The sequence below is a fragment of the Parasteatoda tepidariorum genome, chromosome 10, assembly GCF_982258835.1.
Source record: "Parasteatoda tepidariorum strain Cologne lab strain chromosome 10, Ptep-v5.0, whole genome shotgun sequence".
Lineage (NCBI taxonomy): Eukaryota > Metazoa > Arthropoda > Arachnida > Araneae > Theridiidae > Parasteatoda > Parasteatoda tepidariorum.
Window position 1 is genome coordinate 1577108 of NC_141764.1, and position 21127 is coordinate 1598234.

General features: G+C 29.0%; 2 protein-coding genes across 3 annotated transcripts in view; one reads left to right on the forward strand and one right to left on the reverse strand.

Moving 5' to 3' along the window:
• Positions 1–6399, forward strand: part of Klp64D (kinesin-like protein 64D) — a 30188-nt gene extending 23789 nt beyond the window's left edge. For both annotated transcript variants that reach the window (XM_043046671.3, XM_071184116.2), the window contains exons 13-14: positions 3042–3404; positions 6166–6399. In XM_043046671.3, coding sequence (XP_042902605.2) covers positions 3042–3404; positions 6166–6300 — 498 coding nt within the window. In that variant the 3' untranslated portion in view covers positions 6301–6399. The remainder of the gene's footprint in view (positions 1–3041; positions 3405–6165) is intronic.
• A 3287-nt stretch (positions 6400–9686) lies between these two features.
• On the reverse strand, positions 9687–19531 carry LOC107453543 (ragulator complex protein LAMTOR1). The gene is made up of 5 exons (XM_043046673.3): positions 19182–19531; positions 16944–16999; positions 15476–15562; positions 12609–12801; positions 9687–10138 (listed from the first exon to the last, which is right to left on the reverse strand). Exons 1-5 carry the CDS (start codon positions 19233–19235, stop codon positions 10034–10036), a joined length of 495 nt encoding a protein of 164 aa, XP_042902607.1. The 5' UTR covers positions 19236–19531; the 3' UTR covers positions 9687–10033.
• Between the last annotated feature and the right edge of the window lie 1596 nt (positions 19532–21127).

Genomic DNA, 21127 nt, shown 5'->3' on the forward strand with positions numbered 1-21127 from the left:
CCATTTTGAACTAGAACAATTTAGGCTAAATGTAAAAATTCCAGTCATCCTTGAAGCTGAGTAGAGAGTAAGGAATGGGATCTTTGATTTACGAGGGAGAAATGCATTACACTTGCTTATCAGTGAACAGAAAGAAGGGTAATAAAAAGCATACATGGCTATACTTCACTACGTAAATAAAATAAAGTAAAAAAAGAAGTAGAAATACAAATTTTTAATTGGAATATAAAAATGGCTAAAATATGGCTATTTTTTTAATTAATAATTGCACCATTTTTAAACTAGAACACCTGAGTCATGCTTGAAGCTGAATAGATGGAAAGGGGGGATTCTTCCTGTTCAATTGAGTGGTGGAAATCGATAAAATGAAATTAACCCAAAATCTGCATTAAAAAACTTTCTGAAAGCAAGTTATTGAAGCTCTTTCATTACCGTCTAACTCTGACAAAATTTTGATAGTCACTAAATTTATTATATGTTTTAACTTTTATTTCATAAAATATTTACATCTTTTTTAAAAATTAAAAAAAAAAATGCTGAACTCTGGAATAGATATGTTCAAACAAACAAGACCACGATTTAATAAGACTCCCCAAGAGCTTGTGCTTTAAATCCCGTGCCTTCACCTAAAATAGATAATACATACCTGCCAACTATGCCGGATTTTCCTGTAGACTACTGGATTTTACCAGTTTTTACTGGTTTATCTAAAATTCTCCTGGTTTTTGTACATTTTAGAAAATTCCCTAGAATTGAGTAAGTTTCCTAAAAAAATCCCTATTGACATAGATTTTTTATACAAATTATTGCTTAAATAATTAAATAAGTATTACTAATACATAATGAAGTGAACCTCCTTTATAGAAATCAGTTCAAAACTTTTTTTGTTTTAAAATGTTCAGTTTATTTTTTATTCGCTCTTTTTAAATTAATTGAAAAATCTTTTAACTGTGTTTGATGAATTAAATGCTTATTAATATATTTGAAATTATAAGTGAACATAATACATAATATTTCAAGAATGTTTAATGTCAATCATGACACTGTCAATCAATTTTAATGACCCTAAAATTCCCTATGTGTAAAATATTTAGTATATTATGGAACAATTATCATGAAATTTATATTATTTCGTAAAATCTACTGGACTTTTTCCTATCCATGTTGGCAACAATGATAATATGATATGAGCTTTAAATTTTGTAAACTAAAAAACTAAAAACAGCTCTCTCTCTCTGCCTTGTGGAAAAACCAACAGCTAAAAGCCAAATGGAATGATTTAATCATAGGGAAACTGCGATTGCGCAGAATAGAAAAGGAAATCATCCTTAAATCAATCGCTGCCAGATTGATTGCAGGGCAGAGTAGAAGAATTTGACCATCATTGTTCTGTTTATTTTTTTCTTTCTTTTCGAACAGCTAACAGAAGGTAGTAGAGAAATTTCAGGGAAAATACATCTATGCTTTACTATATAAATATAATAAAGTTAAAAGAGTGAAGTTAAAATACAAATTTTTAATTGGAATATTAAAAATGCCAAAATACGGTTATTTTTTAAATTCAATATTAAAGTAGAAATATCTGTATTAAAACATTTTTAGCAATCCAGGAAAATGGGAAATTCAGATATCTGGGATAGAGATGCTTCCTAGCATTTTTTAAAAAAAATGTAATTATTTTTGAAACAACTAGATACTACACGTGTTTAGTGGCTTGTGATAGTAAATGTTTGCTTAAAGGAATGATTATTATTATTGGCGATTACCCATTTTTAGGAATTTTTTTTATTGATGTATATTAAGTTTTATATTTTTTCCATGCTTTTAAGGTTCTATTAATGTGGTTTGTGTAATAATGTTATTATTTATTCTGAACTGATTCGCTTACAGCGCAAATTTTTGCTTTAGGAAGGCAGGGAAATCCATGGAATTTTTTCCTGAAATGGAATATGAACCTTTGTTATTTGATACTATACTAATAACAAATATTTATTAAATAAAAAATAAGGTTTTTATAAAAACAGTATAATCCATGCTCATTTTAATGACTCTCGTGGTTTAGATGAAACTGGCATTAATAGCTTGAGTTCATTATGTCCAGAGTGCAGAATATTCTGTAAACTCTAACTAAAAAAAAAAATTAAAAAAAATTTTTTAAATTTACCCATTTTTACCAAGTACTGATTTGTTTTACTACATTAATAATCTGGTGTGATTGGCAGTTTGATAAATATTGTTTGGGAGTTTTGCTGTTGGATTGCTCATGTATTTTGTGCGATTGTATATATGGGGGTTGCTAAATTTGCTTAGGAAAAAAAGAGGAAAAGAAAGACATCATTTCACTGGCATTTGGAAAGTATCACTTTGTGTTGTTTTTTGTTTTAAAACCTATATATAACTTTTTTCATTTGCCCGAGACTATTTGCTATAGTAAACTGATTGTAAATTAAATGTTTTTACACACAAAAAAAAACTGAAATTTCAACTTAAAATTTGTGTATTATGTTTTGTTTTAGTTAATAAAATAAAAAAATTTGTTGATTTTTTGCATTTTTTTCTTCTTCAAACAAATTGGTAAGGCAGGGTTGCCACTCCACAGGGAGAACAGGAAAAACCTGAAAAATACAGGGAATTTACAAATCACCTAAAATAAGAGGGAAAATGCTGGGAATTCTGAGTTTTTCTTTAGAAACTGGGAAAATATAGGGAATTTTGTTTCCATGGAATTTTGTAACCTCCCAAAGGAATATTTAAAGATGCTATATTAAACTAGTTCAGTCACTTTATCATTATTTGTTTTCAGTATGTTCAACAATTCCTTTTTTCCTTAAGTATTCAGCAATTATAACTAGTATAGGTAGCCCAATATAGCTTATACAAGAACACAGTGATTGTGTTTTTCCTCTTTATATATTGTGTGCAATATATACAGGGAAAACACAGTGAATTTTTTTCTCCAGATTTGAGTGGCAACCCTGTAAGGGAAGCGATTAATTTTTTTAAAATAAATCCTTTCTTACAATTCTGTTTTATTGTTGCAGAGTGAGAGGCTGAATATTGAAGAAAAATACTCCAGTTTGCAGGAAGAAGCTGCTGGCAAGACAAAGAAATTGAAGAAGGTGTGGCAGATGCTTCTCAGTGCTAAGAACGAGTTGAACGATCTCCGCCAAGAACACCAAAGAGAGATGGAGGGTCTACTAGAGAACATCCGCCAACTAGATCGAGAACTCAGCCTCAACAAACTCATCATCGATATGTTTATTCCACCGGAATATCAAGAAGTGATTGAGCAGGCCGTCCAGTGGAATGAAGATATTGGAGAATTCCAGCTGAAGTGTGTCGCTTACTCGGGGAACAATATGAGGAAACAGCTACCAACCGTCGACAAGGAGAAGAAAAAAGAAGTAAGTTTTTTCACTTTGGATGGGTGCATGAAAAACGTAAATGACCTTCTTATTAAAAATTTATTTAAGAATTATGGACAGTTCAATGTAGACTTTTATTTTTATTTTGTCATTGAACAGTCGACCCAATTTTGTGTTTACGTTACTAATGTTCAACTCCGTAGCCTTGTAATTTTGAGCTCAATCCAGAAGATAAGGAAACTTCTGGATCAAGTAGTGCCTTTGAGGAGGACTTTTAGATGGAACTAACGCGCATTTGCGTTATATGGTGAGGAAAACAATGAAAACCTTCCATGGTTAGCCTGAAGAGGTGGGGACTCAACCAACCCATGATCCGTCTACCACTGACTTATATTTAACGCCAACACTGTGGTCGGAGGGACACAAATACAAATTTAATACACAAAAATCAATTTTAAAACAAATTTAATACACAAATTTGTTTTTCAATATTCAGTCGTAGTAATCCCTCCACGTGTTGGTCATTCTTTAGGAGCAAGACTGATTTTTTTCACTTGCTCGGATTTATAGAAAACTCAAACTATAACTACTGTAATTAGAACCCTATGTTCTTTCTTATTTTTAAAAATTCTGCTCGTACATATTCTATCTGTGATACACAATGTAAAACTTTGTATTACAGAAAGAGGCAGTATTTTAAAAGTTAATAAGTGGTTCTGTGCTAAATTTTTGAATTTTCTTTTTAAAAAAGTGAGACATTTTTTAATTGAGACTTTTTGAGTTAAGCAGCTAATATCTCAGGGGGTGTTTATCTTGTTTTCCACAGTGCATTAAATGAGATATATAGAATGTTTCTGTAATAACCACCCATAATATACATTTTTAGAATCTTTGTCAAAAACCAATTAAAAAAGTAAACACGTTATTTCATGCAAAATTATGCTAGATCTGTGAAATAAACAATTATGCCATAATAAATCACCTGAGGAAGTCAAGGTAAAAAACATCTGAATTTGTTTGATTGCCAAAATATAAAGAATAGAAGCTTTTGTGATTATTAACTTCTAGATCCTGTCTTCCTCATTTGTGATTCATCAGATTTCCCCAGCCTTTCTTCATCATTTATATAAAAATTTGCAACTGTTTATGTCTTTTTGTTACAATATTTTATGAGGATTGTATTAAGGGTAATCGTTATGAAATATCTGGTATACAGGGAGTTTAATGGAAAGATGAATGGATTAACACCAAGATTTTTTTGTGAATTTATTATTTATGACATTAAATCCTATTACTCTTATTCTGTGTTCCTTCCTTGTTTAAGCAATATAAATATGCCTTTATTTCATTTTGGCAAAGATTATAATAATATGTGAAATACAAAGTATTCTTTATTTAGAGATATAAAGGAAGAAAAAATTAAAACCAATAATAACTTTTGGTGAACTCATAATTTATATGAAATAGCTACTTATTAATTTTACTGTATTTTCCACTAAACTACTGAATCTTATAATTTTCCCAGTTTTCTGATTTAATAACTATTCAACTGTTTTTGAAAAATTTAGAAAATTGGAAAATATTTTTGAAATAATTCCTTTCAAAACAAATTTTTCACTCAGATTATTGTTAATGTGAAAATTTAAATTAATAATTTATACTATTTAATAATGAAATAAACCTCATTTTTTCCTTAAAAGAATCAGATTTTTTATTGAGTTTTTTTAATTCTTTTTTTATTTTCAAATTTTAAATTAGTTTAAAAATAATTATATTAGTTTTTTCGAAAATATTTATGAAAGAATCATTATTAAAGTTTCATAAAAATTAGCTTAAATGTCAATTTCAAATAGAAAAAAATTTCAGCCAATTTAACTTTGTAGTAAATTTGATTGTAGTTTTCTTTTTTTAAAATTAATTGTGAGAAAAAAAAACTTTTTTCTGTTGCTCGAACATATTATTCAATGCAAAAGGTTATTTGAGTTTAAAAAGCATGCTAAATTTAAATTTATAACAGTTGTTTCGAAATTAAAGTTTTATTTTATATAAAGTATACTTATAATATCAAAAGTTTATATATATATGAGGGCTATTCAAATGAAACCTGGACAGTGTGTCTACTTTGCATTAGCTGTAATGGGGCGCCACGTAACTGTATTGACGGCACCATCTATTGATAGAGAGACTGACCATGCACAACGTTTGACGTTGCATAGCGACAGTGTGGTTGCACGCCGAAGAGAAGGTGGTCAAACAAGTTATCGTCCACTACGGAGCATGCAGTCGAGTAAGTTGGAACAATGAGTTTCAGTGGGAAACGCTGGAACATCCACCGTACAGCCCAGACCTTTCACCGTGTGACTTTTATGATTTTGGACCTCTAAAACAAGTTATTTGCGAACATTGATTCACAACGGATGACGACATGTGTGACTGGGTCCAGGGCTGGATCCCACAATAGCCTACTAGCTTCTTCAAGGATAGAATCAACCGGTTAGTGTCGCACTGGGATAAATGTGCCAACAGTTTTGGTGACTATTTTTGAGTATGTGTATAACTACATTCGTGAGTTATCAAAATCTTTACCATTACTTTACACTAGTGACCAGGTTTCACTTGAATGCCCCCTATATATAAAATTGTCAAAATCTTCTAACAGACTAATTTTCTTATGTTGAAGTAACAATCTATGGTCTACAGAACAAAAATAGTCGAGAATATTGCTAAGCAAAGCAGTCTCTTAAAGTTTAATATTTATTTCCAAAATTCTAAGTTTGTTTAAAAGAATTTTTTTTTTCAGGCTGACAATTTGGATTTGTCTCACCTATATCTTTCTTACAATACGGAAAGTGTGACGAGAATACCTAGAATGAAATCTTCTAGAGGAAAGTCTGGACGTTCACATTCATCTAGAGCAAAGTCTTCGAGGAAATAACTTGTATTAATCTATTTATTTATTTGTATAGAGTAGAGATATGATTCTATTTATTACTTTTCAATTTGTATATAGTATAGATAAATATGTATCATAAAATGTGTCTCTTTTTATTTCTACATTTAAATGTGATCAATAGTGTGATGCATTAGAAGATCTATATAACTGAATTTTGTAAATCGCATTAACTTTGTGGGTGTAAACAATGAAAATTGCAGTGGAAAAATTTCTGTATTCAAGCAAAATCTATTAATTTTTTACTAAGTGGTGATTACAACTTCAAAAGCTAAGCAAACCAAAGTTGTAAAATTGTTTGCTATTAGTTCTAATGCTCCAGAAAATTTTAATATTTTTTCTGTAAATAATGAATATTTAAGTGTGCCCATTTGTGTTTTAAGTATTCTTATTCAAAAATTAATTTAAAGTATTTGGTAATTTAAGTTTAAAAAAGTGAAATGATTTATATAACACATAATTCTATGAAATGCAAAGCTTTGCACTTCAAGGTTTGCATCTTCAACTGTATTAATAACAAAAAATATATTGACATTTTGAAGAGCTAAATGCATTATTTCCCAAACTGTGTACTACTGTGGTAAGTAAGTTTAAAGATAAGTGATCTATAAAACTCAAAGCTTTGCACTTCAAGGTTCCTACCACTACAAAAATATAATTCCAATTCACTAGTATGTAAGTGATATTACTAGATTCTATGGTAGGGATACCTTTTTATAAATGATGGTTGACATGGTTGATAGCTACTGTCCCCACATTGGTGATCTTAGGACGTGATGGGAACATGCCTACCTCGATGTCAACATTGAACAGTTGACTTGCTACTTGTGACATTAAGTCTATCACACTCAACTGCTAGTGGCAACACAGGAGCAACCACGGCTGTGAACTTAATACAGCTCTAACAATTAGCAAAAGTACGGTGGTCGTAATATAGCTCTCCCGGCTTGTCACAAAGCAGCAATGAATTCTATCACAGATATAATTCTGATGGGGGAGTGTTCCTACCACTACAAATGTCCAATTCACTAGTATATAAGACATGTTAGCTCGATTCTATGGTGGGGGTACCTTTTCATAGATGGTTAAAATTGTCGATAACTACTCTCCCCACAAAGGTTCACATTCTAAAGATGTAATAGTAAAAACAAATTTGACATTGAGAACGTATTTGAAGAGTTAAATGCATTTTTTCCCAAACTGTGTACTGCAGCACATATAGTTTAATGAAACACAAGATTTCAGCTCCCTCATTAATTAAATTTTATAAATTAATTTTTATTTTCTTTATCATACAATTTTTATATTGATCATGCAGTCAACCAAAAAGTTTTTGAAAACGCTATCTTAGAAAATATAGAAATATCCGACAGCTACTTTTAAAACGCATTATACTAATTTATAACAATCTATTTAATGACATGGCAGGCTTAGTTCATTTTTTTTTTAAATATTTAAAATATATATATATATATAAGATTTTTTCTTGATTTGATAATTTTGATTCGATCAAATATCCTAAATTGTATTTAATTTGATTTTAAAAAGTATAACTGCTAAGAACAAGTGCAAAAATAATATTTTCTAAGTTTTTAAATAACCTTTAACTTACTTTTGACAGGTGAGATAAAGTTAACAATTTTTTTCAATATGTTAAGGATAAGAAAGCAGTGTTATTAACTAGTTGGTATGTCACCAAATCATTAGTTTTAGTTCTTCCACAATTGAGTTTGGCTACAATAAGTAAAATTTCTAAATAATATTGATACTTAGCAAATTGACTAAGCAGTTAAGCAAAGGTTCTGCAGAAAACTACTAAAAATCTTCATAAAAATAGCTTATTTCTATGTTTAAATAATGGTAGCTTACACAGCTAATCCTGCATTTAATACAGCTTTAAGTTATCTAAAAACAATTTTTTCTGAGTTCAAAATATTTCTCAATTTTGTTGAATAAAATGAAATAAAAGAGGGAAAGTATTGCAATAATTTTCAGTAGCTGTTAATAAATATTTACGCACATTTCACAAGATATTTTCATAATTTTTAGACACTACAAAAATTATTGCAACATTTTCCCCCTTTACTTTCATTCTATTCAACAAAAACTTTTTTTCAGAGTTCAAAATATTTTTAAATTTTGTTGAATAAAATGAAAGAAAAGGGAAAAAATATTGCAACAATTTTTAGTAGTTGCTAATAAATATTGCAAAATGTCCAAAAATTATGAAAATAAAATATCTTGAGAAATTATATCAAAAAATCAAATATTTATTCATTGAATACTAACTCAACCCCTCATGCCTCACCCTATGGGGTTTAAATAGAGAAAGGAGGGTTTATACCAAAATCCTAAATAGGAACCTGCATTTTTTTCAAGTTTCATAATTTTCCTGAAAAAGTACCCTAGTTCAACTTACAGGTTTGTGTATTTTAAATGATAATACATTGTAAACTATTGATAGAAAATTGTAATAGCAATATAATTTCTATAAGTAAAAACAACAAAAAAAAACCTAATTTTAATATTCCTGATAGTTTGAATGCACAGTTTTTCTATTTTTTAACTTTTGAAGTATAGTTTGCTCACCAGGAGTTGGCTCAACCTCCTCAGACAGAGTTCATTTCAGCACGGGAGTAAGAGGAGAAACATATCCGCGCTTGAAATTGAGACAACCCTTACTGGGCGCAAAACACAAACAGTGAATTCTTTTCAGTCACTTATTTTGCTTTATCATCTGATATTATACCTTTCGCAGGGCTGCCAACTCTTCCGGTTTTAATTTTGTATTTAAAGTGGTACCGAAACTCATGTCATGCTATTAAAATTTTTTAATTATAATAATAATTATAAATGAGTTTGACCACCACTACATATAAATAATTACAACAAATATATAAAAGCATACAATAAAGAATTTAACCTAGTAAAAATATAAATATATTTTTGAGTAAGATTGTTTTTCAGTAATTGTTTTACTACCACTTGGAAAATTCATTCTCAGAAAGAGTGAAAGTTGGCAGGTATGCTTTCATTACTCTAACTAATTAAATATTTTAAATTTAAAAACTGCTGTTTTTCCAGCAAAATGTCTCAAAAAGGACAAACTATTCATTCAAAAGAGAGAAATATCAAATCTATGAAATATTTGATGTTAAAAAAATGCAGATGAAGTGAAATAAATATTTTTGCCATATGATCGACAAATAGCAGGATTGCTCACATCCTTCTCCCAAAAATGGTGAAATAGTATTGGTGCAGACCATGTGATGATGAAGGCGGAGTCAACTCCTCTTAAACGAGCTATAGATTTACTTCATTATTATGCAACGAGTGAAATTCTGCGTTTGTTTAATAGAAGACCACAAATATGAAACCAAAATAACTTTATAGCTATTCAAATACTTGTAAAAATACAAACTACACAAATTAACAATAAAGTATCTTCATTCAGAACATTAACAATATTGTATCTTCAGTAAAAATGTACAAAACTGTGGAGGAATAAAAAGAAAGGTCATGGTAACAGGAACTTGCCCGGAATGTCGATTAAAAGAGTAGGCCTGACCCCATGCATTTACAACAGAAATAAAAAATCAGTATCTGTTTACATAGTATATAAAATAAAGAGATCTAAAGATATTTACAGAAAAGATATGGCACCCAAAAATGCTATCAAAATACTGACAAGCAACTGATAGTTAATTAGAATTTGTGTTCACTGATTGTTTTTAGAGTTGTTGAAAGGAATTACTAAATTTTCAGAATTTTCCACTTGCATAGATTGAAGTGCTTCTAATATAGATGCGTTGGTTTCCTGCAGCTGAAAATAAAATATTACATAAGTGATTTATGAAAGAAAAATTTATAACTAAGCTAAAAAATTTTTTTTATTTAAACTTATCCTGGGAGGACTTGCATCTACTGAATAAACTTAAAGATGCATGGGGGTCATGTAATGACCCCAAATAAAATTCATTTATCAGAAAATTATAATAAATATCATACAGCGGCGATAAATGATAATTTATCGCCGCTAAAAAATTTTAAAAGGAAATATAACACTTTTGAATCTCAGACAATGAATATTTACTGGTTAACTAGTTGAAGTTTTTTTACACGATTTTTTGAACAATAAAATCTAGTAAAACAAGACATTTACTTCTCTGATAATTAGTATATAAGTTATTATAACATACTCGATTGTTTTCATGCAAATGTGTGTAGCAATTTTTATTTATAGTTTGTTTTCTTTGTGGAAATAATTTGTACACAGAAATTATATGCTAAAAAAAATCTTGCACAAATTGAGAATTCCAACTGTTCTTTATTTATCAAGCAAAACTTCATTGAAAGAAAATCATTCTTATTTTAGGATTCCAGGAAACAATTTTTTAATATTTTAACTTGCAGTTCATAATTCAAACTCAGATTAACCACATATTTGCAGGTGTTTATTACTAATAAGTGAAATAGTTTTTCTTTAATTTTTATGCACAGTTAGGTTTTTATACATAGTTAGTGGACTTTTGTGATGCCCAGTGGTTGAGTGGTAGCGCCTCGCACCGTCGCGGCACAGATCGCCGGTTCGGGCACGGTCGTCTCGGCCTTTCGTCGGTGGGTCGATAAAACGAGAACCAAGCACACTTGGGAGATAAACACCGGGGATTCTGCATTAGGCTGACCACTCAACTGGAACATCCACTCTTGCAACTCAGTGCCCAAAGGTCAAGATAACTGAGATGGGCCCAGTAGGCCATGACCCGCTATGGGCTGTCGTGCCTCTAAATTTAGTTTAGTGGACTTTAGTTAGATAGCAAAGCAGTTCTTGTACTTATGACTTATTAGAGCAAAACTTTCACGAGCATTGTAAACAAGTAAAAAACACTATGAACGTAAAGCAACACACTGTATTTATAAGCCAAGAGAAATAAAATTATTTGTAGGTCAAATGGAAAGATGTGGGGTTATTTTATGATTCCAGTAATTGATAAAATGTCTACTGGGGGAAAAAAAGTTGGAAATGACTTATTCACAAAAGGCAGATGAAAAACGTAGCTACGTAGTCAAAGATAAAAATATAACAACCTCAAACATAAAAATTTAAAAAAGGAAGAAAAAAAAATATTAAAACAGAATGCAAACAATCTATAACAAAATTCTTTAATCAAACAGGCATAAAACTTTTTCTTGTTCAAGGTGTTTTTTTTTTATCTATATATATAAAAGAAAAAAACTTTTTTTGAAACCATGATTCGAGGCAAATAGAGCAATGTTTTATTTTTTAATATTTTTATGCATGATCATGAAGTAATTGTGGGCCCAACTCAAAAATCCCGAAAATTTCTCGAGTAAAACCATTCACAAAATTAATATCTTTATAAATTTAAGTCATTGAAATGTTCAAAACATGATATTCTAAATGAATTATATGCAGCATAATTTAAATGAATAATTACTTTTATCTCTTAATCACAATTATTCTTCTTCCAGAAAAAATATTTACAAATAAAAGAGATGTCAAGTATAAATTTTAGTTGGAATGTTTTTAAATAAAATATACAAGAATTTTTATACATAAATGTGATCAATGATTTCTTAAAACTTTTGGATTTTCAGAAATATTCGGATTGCAGTTGGCGAAAAATCCGGTTTTTTTCCGGAGCACAATCACCCCTCAGTAAAATTATTAATTGCTCTGCTTATTCATTTAAATTAGAAACATTTAAAAAATAATAATAAAATAAAATTCTTGTATCAACATATGTTTCTGTTTTCCATTAGAATTGATCAACTACCTTATCTCTTTAATTAATGGAAAAACATAATTCTTTTAACTGAAATACATCTTGGTCCAACTAAGGAAGTAAAACATGAAAAATTAAACAAATACCATAACAAAGATGGTTGAAGGACAATTCCTGGAGTGCTAAATATGTTTGAATTTGGTTAAAACATGTTTTGGTAAATACGTAGCAATTTCTAATCGAATAAAAATTTTGTATTTTAAAATAGTTGCCCTATGGGTTACAAGATTTTTTTTTTCAGTTTGGAACAAGTGAAAGAACATACTTCACAAGATCTAAGTGTAGATTAAATACTCCAATAAAAAGAAAATGGTAATGGAACGATTAAATTTAACACAAAATTTAAAAAGTACAACATATTTTTTAAATAGTAAATGAATTAAATAAAAATGCTTGTTTAGCACTTAAGACGTAACTTTTTAAGTTAAACTAACTATTCACCGAAGAGAAATCGTTTCCCGATAATTTAGAAGAGTATCTTCTTACCAAATTTCGCTCATTATCAGAAATGGGTTCTTCAGACAATGTCCTCTCTAAGTGTGGAGTATCTTGTAATAATGATGATTTTTCATTGAAATGTTTGGTTTTCAAAGCGGCTTGAATTTTTGATTCATAGTCCTTCGCTTTGTCCACTGGCTGGTCAACAGGAGAATTTAAAGCAGGCACATCTATGTAACTACTAAAAGAAAAAAACATTCAACATTAGAAATTAAGATTTCACAAAAAATTTCACTGTGCTAGTTTAGTTGATGAACATTATAAACAAAATTGTAGCGTAAGAGAAAGAAAAAAAACTTTTTTTGAGGGGGCTTATAGTTTTATTGATTTTTAAGGAAAAAATTTCATTTACTTTAGCAATATAGCGGTGACTTTCCTGTTACAAATACTCTTTATTACAAAAATCAAAACAATATATATGGGGTACAAAGAAAAAAAAATTAAAAACAGGGAAATAAAAAACAAATTACCATGAAACTTTTGACAGAAAGGAAAAACGCCTATGAAAATTATAAAACTACGTTGAAAAGTACAATAGTAAATTTTTTTTATTTAATTTAATAGACTATACTAAATAAATGCTAAATGTAATTAAAAAGTAATAGAACTTATAATTTATTTTCATGTGTTTTAATTGCAACAAATTAAAAAATATTGAATGATTTTTAAGCTATCACTTACACATACCTCCCAAACTTAACACGACTTTTAGGAGCAGTATTTTGTAGAGGTAGTTAATTTTATGCTGCAATATATTGAATCTGGACTTGTTTTAAAATTATTTTAATAATTTAAACCCAACATAAAGAATTTAAAAAACATATATATAAAAACCTTGGAAATATGCATCAGAGCTTGACAAAATACAAGAAATTGAAGTTTTTATGCTACTTTTTCAAAATCTTTAGAAGCTATGCTTACTTTTAAGTCATTGTTTGTTTTGCAAGTCATTTATAAAGTCTGATTTTTCAATTAATAAAAAAATACTTTCGAGCTAAACCTATGTATATAAAACATAAAATTAAGAAAAAACACTTTTGAGTATCAGAAATAGCACTTATGCGCCACAGAGCATCAAATATTAAAAAAAAATTATCAGAAAACAAAAAGTTAAATCGTAGAAAAAAAAGTTCAAACGCATCCTCTGGGACACGGAAATCTCTACCAAGAAAAAAAAATAATAGCACACCAGTAGACTTATGCAGATAGAATAAAACTAAACTTCAAAATATTTAATAAATAAATAAAAATCTGTATTAATAGCGAAAGGAGAAAATATAAATAAAATTGATTTGAAGTGCTAATTAGTTTCATTTCAGGTAGAATTTTGAAATTTATAAAAAAATTAGAATGCTTTAACTTATTTAATATTAGTCTTAATGTGGTTAAAAATAAAACTAGAAATTTTTATGTCCTAAGGACCCACAGCTCCAAAAGTCACTGAGAACATTGTCCGTAAAAATAAGTACTGAAATTCGTGGAAGATACAGGACATTTCAAGATATGTGAATACAGGATCCGCTCTAAGGATTCAGCCAGCAAATTAGGCAAAAATCAAAAGTATTCACAATTTTCGATATCTTCGCCAAATGCAAATCTTAAAAAAATTTTATGATTAATTTTCTTTCCATAGAAAACTATTTTATGGTAGTTTGTTTCTGACTTATATTATTAGGATCCAATTCTAATGGGTTATGACGCGCATCTACCGAATATTACTGTAATCGAAATACTGATTTATTAAGAGAAAATCCTTTCTGATGTCATTTTAGTTTTGTTCCAGTGGACAAAACTCTTTGCCAATACTTATGCCAAAACAAAATTTTATTTGCCAAATTGATTTTAATGATTTGGGCGAGGTAGTGAATACTTAGCACGGGCCCTGCATATGTATACACACAAATTTCTCCCAAGGAATAAAAAAGAACAGAGTGCATTCTCACAGAAAAGGGCACGTTGAGTTTGAAAGGGCATTCACTTACCTCCATTAAAATGTATCGAAATGTTTAACATTATATAATAACTGAATTTGGTATAATCAATTTTTAAATTACCCACTTATAATATTTTCTGAAAAATTTTAAAGGATTCAAAAAAATTAAAGGGAAGCTAAAAAGGCAAGCCTTATGTAAAAATTTTGTCCAAAAAAAAAATAGTTAACTGATACACATTATTATAGGATACATGATTATATATGATATGATACAAAATTTTTGAATAGTGACAGACATTTAAAATTCATAAGACGTAATTATGATTTTTATTTAAGAAGAGAGTTCCGAATAAAAATAAATTGAACATTTAAGAACAAAAAAAATTTTAAACTGATTTCTATAAATGAAGCACTTCCATATATATTATTAATACTTATTTAAAGAGTCAAGCAAGCAATAATCTGTACAAAAATTCTATCTTCATAGGGATTTTGTTAGGAAACTTTCTCTATTTTTGGTAGTTTTCTGAAATGTACAAAAACCAGAAGAATTCTTATTAAACCAGTAGATCAGGAGAAACTAGCAAAATCCAGTAATCTACTGGAAAATCCAGTAGAGTTGGTAGCCATGTATATATTTTCATTTAATAGTAGAATGGATATCAAGCATATTGAATGTTCTCAATTTATAAAACTTCATATTGGAAAATATATTTATGCATAGCTGATTTTAACTTATAAAAATTAGCTAGTCTTTTTAATGGTCTTAGGCAACGGCATTATTTTTGAAAGAAAAATAAATGGTACAGTACTCAGATGGTCTAGGTATAACATTTCACATAATTTATAGATACTACAATTGTAAAATATATTAAGAACATATGAAATGAAAAACATTTTAATATTATGATGCCTTCCTTACTTAGCAGTCTTTTGCAATATCCTATTCAATTTCTCTTGCTGATCTCCAAGGCTTCCAGGAGGATGCTTTTGAGTAACATTTGAGCTGCTACAAATTGAAATTAAATTAATTAGTAAATTAAATAAAGTATACAAAAATAGAACTTATTATCAATACTTTTAAAAGAATTTCTTACTTCTACATGGTAGCATAAGAAATATTATTTAAGTGCATATACATATATATATATACATATATATATATATACATATATATATATACATATATATATATACATATATATATATACATATATATATATATACATATATATATATATACATATATATATATATACATATATATATATATATGAATTTATATAAGAATTATTAAAAATCATAAAGAATTTCTTACATTGAGGTAAAGAGAAAAAAAATCCATTCCAACAAAAAATAAATAAATAAAATAAAATAAACAAACAATTTAAACAAATAAAAATAATAATAATAATAGATAAATAATTGATACAAAAATAAGAAAAAACTTGATTGAAATTAAGAAAAATAATACTAGGATATTAAATTGAGAAAATAACATTCTAAAGAAAAAATTAATTATTACCCCTGTATCAGAATTGCGGCGACATTGGTGCAGAAAGATTTTTCATTTGGAAAGGGAAAATTTTTGGTTTACCTTACTGCATATTTGTTCCAAAACTGATTTTTTGATCTGCTGAATTCTTTTTCAATTATATTTTTCTTGTATACCAGAGAGGAGAAAAATAACCATGATTTTTCGATTTATATTTTGGATTTTAAAAAAGTTCTTAATGTCTGGCTTCAGCTAGAATATAAATTTAATAATATAAAATGAGAAATTCAGAAATCGTGAAAGTCTAAAAGATAGTTCGCTCTAGAAATGATGTTCTTTCCTTCATTTTTATTTCTTTAAAGAACACCATGTTTAATGCACACTTATTTGAGTAGGCTTTTTTAAAGAGTATTATTCGCGTGATTTTGTTGTTGATGTTTACTTTGGAATTACTACATGGGTTTTACTAATTTTAATTTAAGTGCACATTTCAATTTACTTATGAATTTTAATTTTTGTAATGATTCACAAAGTTTAAAATTACAAAATTCGAATAATTAGTGTATTTTTCCACCCACAAAATGCGAAAAAGTGTCTATATTAGAATTAAAAAAATTTTACTTTTACAATTAAAATTTTTTATACTTTTTTATTCTATACTGTAAACACAATGTTACTTTAAAATTAGTAATTGTTATAATTAAAAGTAACTTAAAGAAAAATATTAATGCTAGGGTTGCGGAAAAAATTCTGCCACAGGATTGTTACAGCAAGAACAAATATTTAAAAAAGCTTACAATAAAAAGATTGGTACACTTAAATAAAAATTAAATGCATTTTTAAAATAATAAGTTTAACAAATACTTAAAAAGTTTTTAAAAAAATTATGACTTACTAAGAAGGCTCTCCAACAGGACTACCTAGCAGATTTGTTTTATCATTTTGTTCTGTCTAAAAAATAAACATAACCATTAATTTCTTTTTTCATACCTATTTGAATTGTATCATCTATGAAAATCTTCCCATCAGATGATATGAGATCTAGAGATGATACCAACCTAGATATGAGAACATCTCTTACAATAAATGTAAACTGATCATTATTCTAGCTATAAAAATAACCAAGTTTTGAAGGGCAGACAGACTACTGAAAGAGAGTCACAAAGTGGACAGCTGTACTAGGTTAAAGATCTTTGACCCTAACCAGTTGATAAAGACTGATCTTCTATTGAGTTTGAGTATAGAAAATCAAATCTGTATATTGAGTTTGATAAACTCATTTTGGTACTCTTTGAAACACAGATGTACTTATTTCTTTATCCTGCTGGTAAGGTAGATGCCATCAGGCTTAAGAAAACAATACCGGACATTGTTGGCATAAACAGATTTCAGCTGATTTCTTATGCCTTTCATAATGATCAAAGGAGAGCCACCGAAACAATCCATAACATTCCCATTGTACAGTATATTTGCCTACATCCATCTATATGATGTAAGTATACATAAAAAATATGAAAGTATAAAATATGACTAATATGAAAATTCAGTTGTTGTAGTTAATTTACGTCGCACTAGAGCTGCACCATGGGCTATTGGTCTGGGAAACACCTGCGAGGATGATCCGAAGACATGCCATCACATACATTTTGATCCTCTGCAGAGGGGATGGCACCCCCGCTTTGGTAGCCCGACGACCTGCAAGCGAAGTCTAGTACTCTATGTTAGAACAGTTTAATGAGGACCCATACCGCACATCCTCGGTCCCTACGCAGACTGATCCAAGTGGTCACCCACCCGCACTTTGATCGTAGCCAGTGATGCTTGGCTTTGGTGATCTGCTGGGAACCGTGCCTTAAAGATCAGTCCACTGCAGGACTAAAAAAATTCAGAGAGATATATGTTATAGATGTCTAATTGTGATAAAAGATTGCAAGAAAGCTTATACAAGCATCTTTACACAAACTATTTAAGGTTTGTGCACATAGACTAGGAAATCTAAGATAATTTAGTGATTGAGTAGCATAATGCTTTTTTTTTTTTTTCAGTGGTGTACAGAACAGTGAAAAGACACAAAGCAATAGTATTTCTTAGAGGTGGAAGAGTATTTTCAATAATTCCTATTTAAGGAAAAACATTACGTAAATAGATAAGTAGAATAAGCTAGATCTGATTTTTTTCAAAACTAAAGATATGTAATATATAGGAATTATTAAAAAAACACAAGTAAAAATTTGATAATGAAAAATAAGGTAAAGGAGGAAAAAAAACCCATTCTAACATCAAAAAAATAATAAATAAAATAAAATAAATGAAATAAAACTAGATAAATAAATAATTGATACAATATTATGGAAAATTCCTAAATTGGTACATAAAGGAATGATGATTCCCACTGGTTTCTCAAAAATATACAATTTTTGTTTCTTCTAATTTTTGCAGTATTTCATTCATTGTAAAATTTTGAATTTACTAACTATGATTGTAACTAATGGGTGCAAAAACACAAAATAAAGCAAAGCCTACTGAAAACATTGATATAGTAACTAAACACAATTTCTTTTAACTTAAAAAATATATGTAAGGTATTAAAATTTTGTAATAACTGGCTTTGATATAAAGATATTATATTTAGTATTTTAAATGGAAAAACCTCATTTTTAAGGGGTTACAATTATGAAAATTTTTAACTAAATGAAGTGAGAAACAAAAGTTACAACATGCTATTTTAATTATTAAGAAAATGCAAATATGTTTGAAATTTTAGTCCCCCACACAAAAATTTACCATTGCAACAGTACATTATAAAACCAATAATCTTGTTTATGATTAAAAGATTTATTAAATTTATAACACAATATATTGAAAAGCATTTTTATCGCACTATATGCATAGTTCAGCCGGTTTGATAAGATTAGAAAAAGCACAAGGCAAGAAAAAAAAGTGTAAAATGAAATATTTAAAAAAAAAAAAAAAACATTTATAATAATCTTCAAACTTACTATAAAACTCCCCACTAAGGGTTAAGATAAAAATAATAAAAACGTTATTCAAATACTATTCCCAATAAAGAGTTAAAATAGGTATTTCTGAGTAACACATTTGGGAGCTAATGTCAAAAAAAATATATATTTACCTCATATATATCATCGTCCCTGTTACCACAACAAGAGCTACAAAGTGAACCCATTACTCACGAGCCTTTCTATAATTTTTAATAGTATAAAATGTATTGCTTTAAAACCGAAGTCATTCGCGAAAATCATTAAAAGAGAGTTATAAGTTAAGTGACAAATAATTTTATTAAGTTAGATAAGTGAAGAAATCAAAACTTCTGTCATGTGATTGACAGACGAACCGGTGATGTTTTGTTTGCGTATGATTCGATAACAGAGAAGGAATTCAATTTAATTGATCGATAGTAACAATTATTTCAAAGCCTGAAATCGATAATTCTTGTAAAAGTTGCTTGCAGCGTTACCTGGCGAATAATAATCCCGTAAAGTTAAAGGGACCATTCTCACTGCTTCTGATTTACACATTTCAATCACCGTCGAGTCAGAGATGAATCTGATAGGTAAGTTTCTCACAGAAGAGTATCAAGCTTGCTTGAATATTAAACTCTGTAAGAGGGGTTGGGGTTCCCTTTCGGCTGATCCAAAAACCTTAATATCTGATACTGAACCCCATAACCCATGGTCAATAAAACTGGAATGAGCACAGTACGCCATTGCCCATTAAGGGTGGTCGTGCCACTGAGTTCAGTTGTTGGTTCTTATTTTGATGTAAAAGATAAAGGGGAAAAAATTAAAACTAACTAATCTTGATTTTAAATATATTAATTTAAACCAAAATATAGGGTATTACATTACATTAATTATTTATTACCCCTACCTCCCCCTTGTCATAAACAATTTCATTCACTTCTCCTTAAATGTGTTCATATTTAGCTGAATTTCGATAATTTTTTTTTAAAGTTGCTTGGTAATGTCCTTGTCCTTCTCAGAGGCAAGAAGCTTTTTTTATTGCTTTAATTTTTAGAATTATTGACAAGAAGTTTGAACTCGTTTAGAATTTACTCTTTAACAATTCATTGATAATTCGCTTCTTAAATGATAATTTGCTCCATTCGATAGCAATTTTGAACTGTCGACTTGGTAAAGATCTCACGTTCCCAAAATTCTGTTCAAAGAACGGTTTAAGCAGCAGAAATTTCTTTTTGTTATCGGCAAATATACAAAGGCCTACTTTTTCCTTTATTAGCCTGAAATTTTCCGATTCGACCCCATTCATTATTACAATACACAAGGGTCAGCAGCAATATTTTAAACGAATTGGTTGGGGGGTACAAAGGTGTAATTTTTCCTTTAGTGTAATTGAAGATTACAGCTCATGTTCTTAATAAACATAATGGCCTATATCTCCTTTTTTTTAACCTATAATTTTGAAAGTAGGTCAGGCTTAGGTATATTGCTAAAGAACGTATTTCTTTTTCAAACTATATAAAAAAATATAACATTAGGTTTCATTATGCTTCCTAAAATCCATGGACATTGAAGCTTGAATTCCGTAAAGGTGTCAGATGACAAAGAACATATAGTATGGTATGAAGCGCCAAACGGCTAACAGAAACATGAAGCCAGATCTGAAAGTAATAAGCAAATTGGTTGAGGCACTAAGGTGACTAATTGTAATTTTATTCTTTTATCTTCCTTTCTTTCTTTTTTGTGTTGTCAGCACATGCATAAAGGCCTATCTTTTGCTTTTGTATAAACATATAATTTTAAAACTTGGCCCCATTTATTATTTCATTTTACACAAACAGGAAGCTAACCCGCAAAATCATAGAAAGTTGGTTTAGGTAAACGATGGTAAAATTTTTCTTTTGTTAGGAGAGAACTTAGTAGGGGGTTGTGTTCACATTGCTTTATTAAAATTGTAATAAAGAAACGATATTCGTTTCTCACTTTTTTTATTGATATCAGATATGAATAAAATTCTATTTATTGGCGATCGAAATGGGCTGCAGGTGGCGTAGAGTAGAATTCTTTTCCTATGGCAACACTTCACATGCTTTCCCCA

What these genes read in the sequence shown, in the direction of transcription:
- LOC107453543 (XM_043046673.3), bottom strand. Translation starts at nt 19,235, where the DNA reads ATGGGTTCACTTTGTAGCTCTTGTTGTGGTAACAGGGACGATGATATA. An exon ending in ATATTGCAAAAGACTGCTAA is followed by an intron (nt 12,802 to 15,475) that starts GTAAGGAAGGCA and finishes TTTTTCTTTTAG; the next exon opens with TAGTTACATAGATGTGCCTG. An exon ending in CTGATAATGAGCGAAATTTG is followed by an intron (nt 10,139 to 12,608) that starts GTAAGAAGATAC and finishes TTTTATTTTCAG; the next exon opens with CTGCAGGAAACCAACGCATC.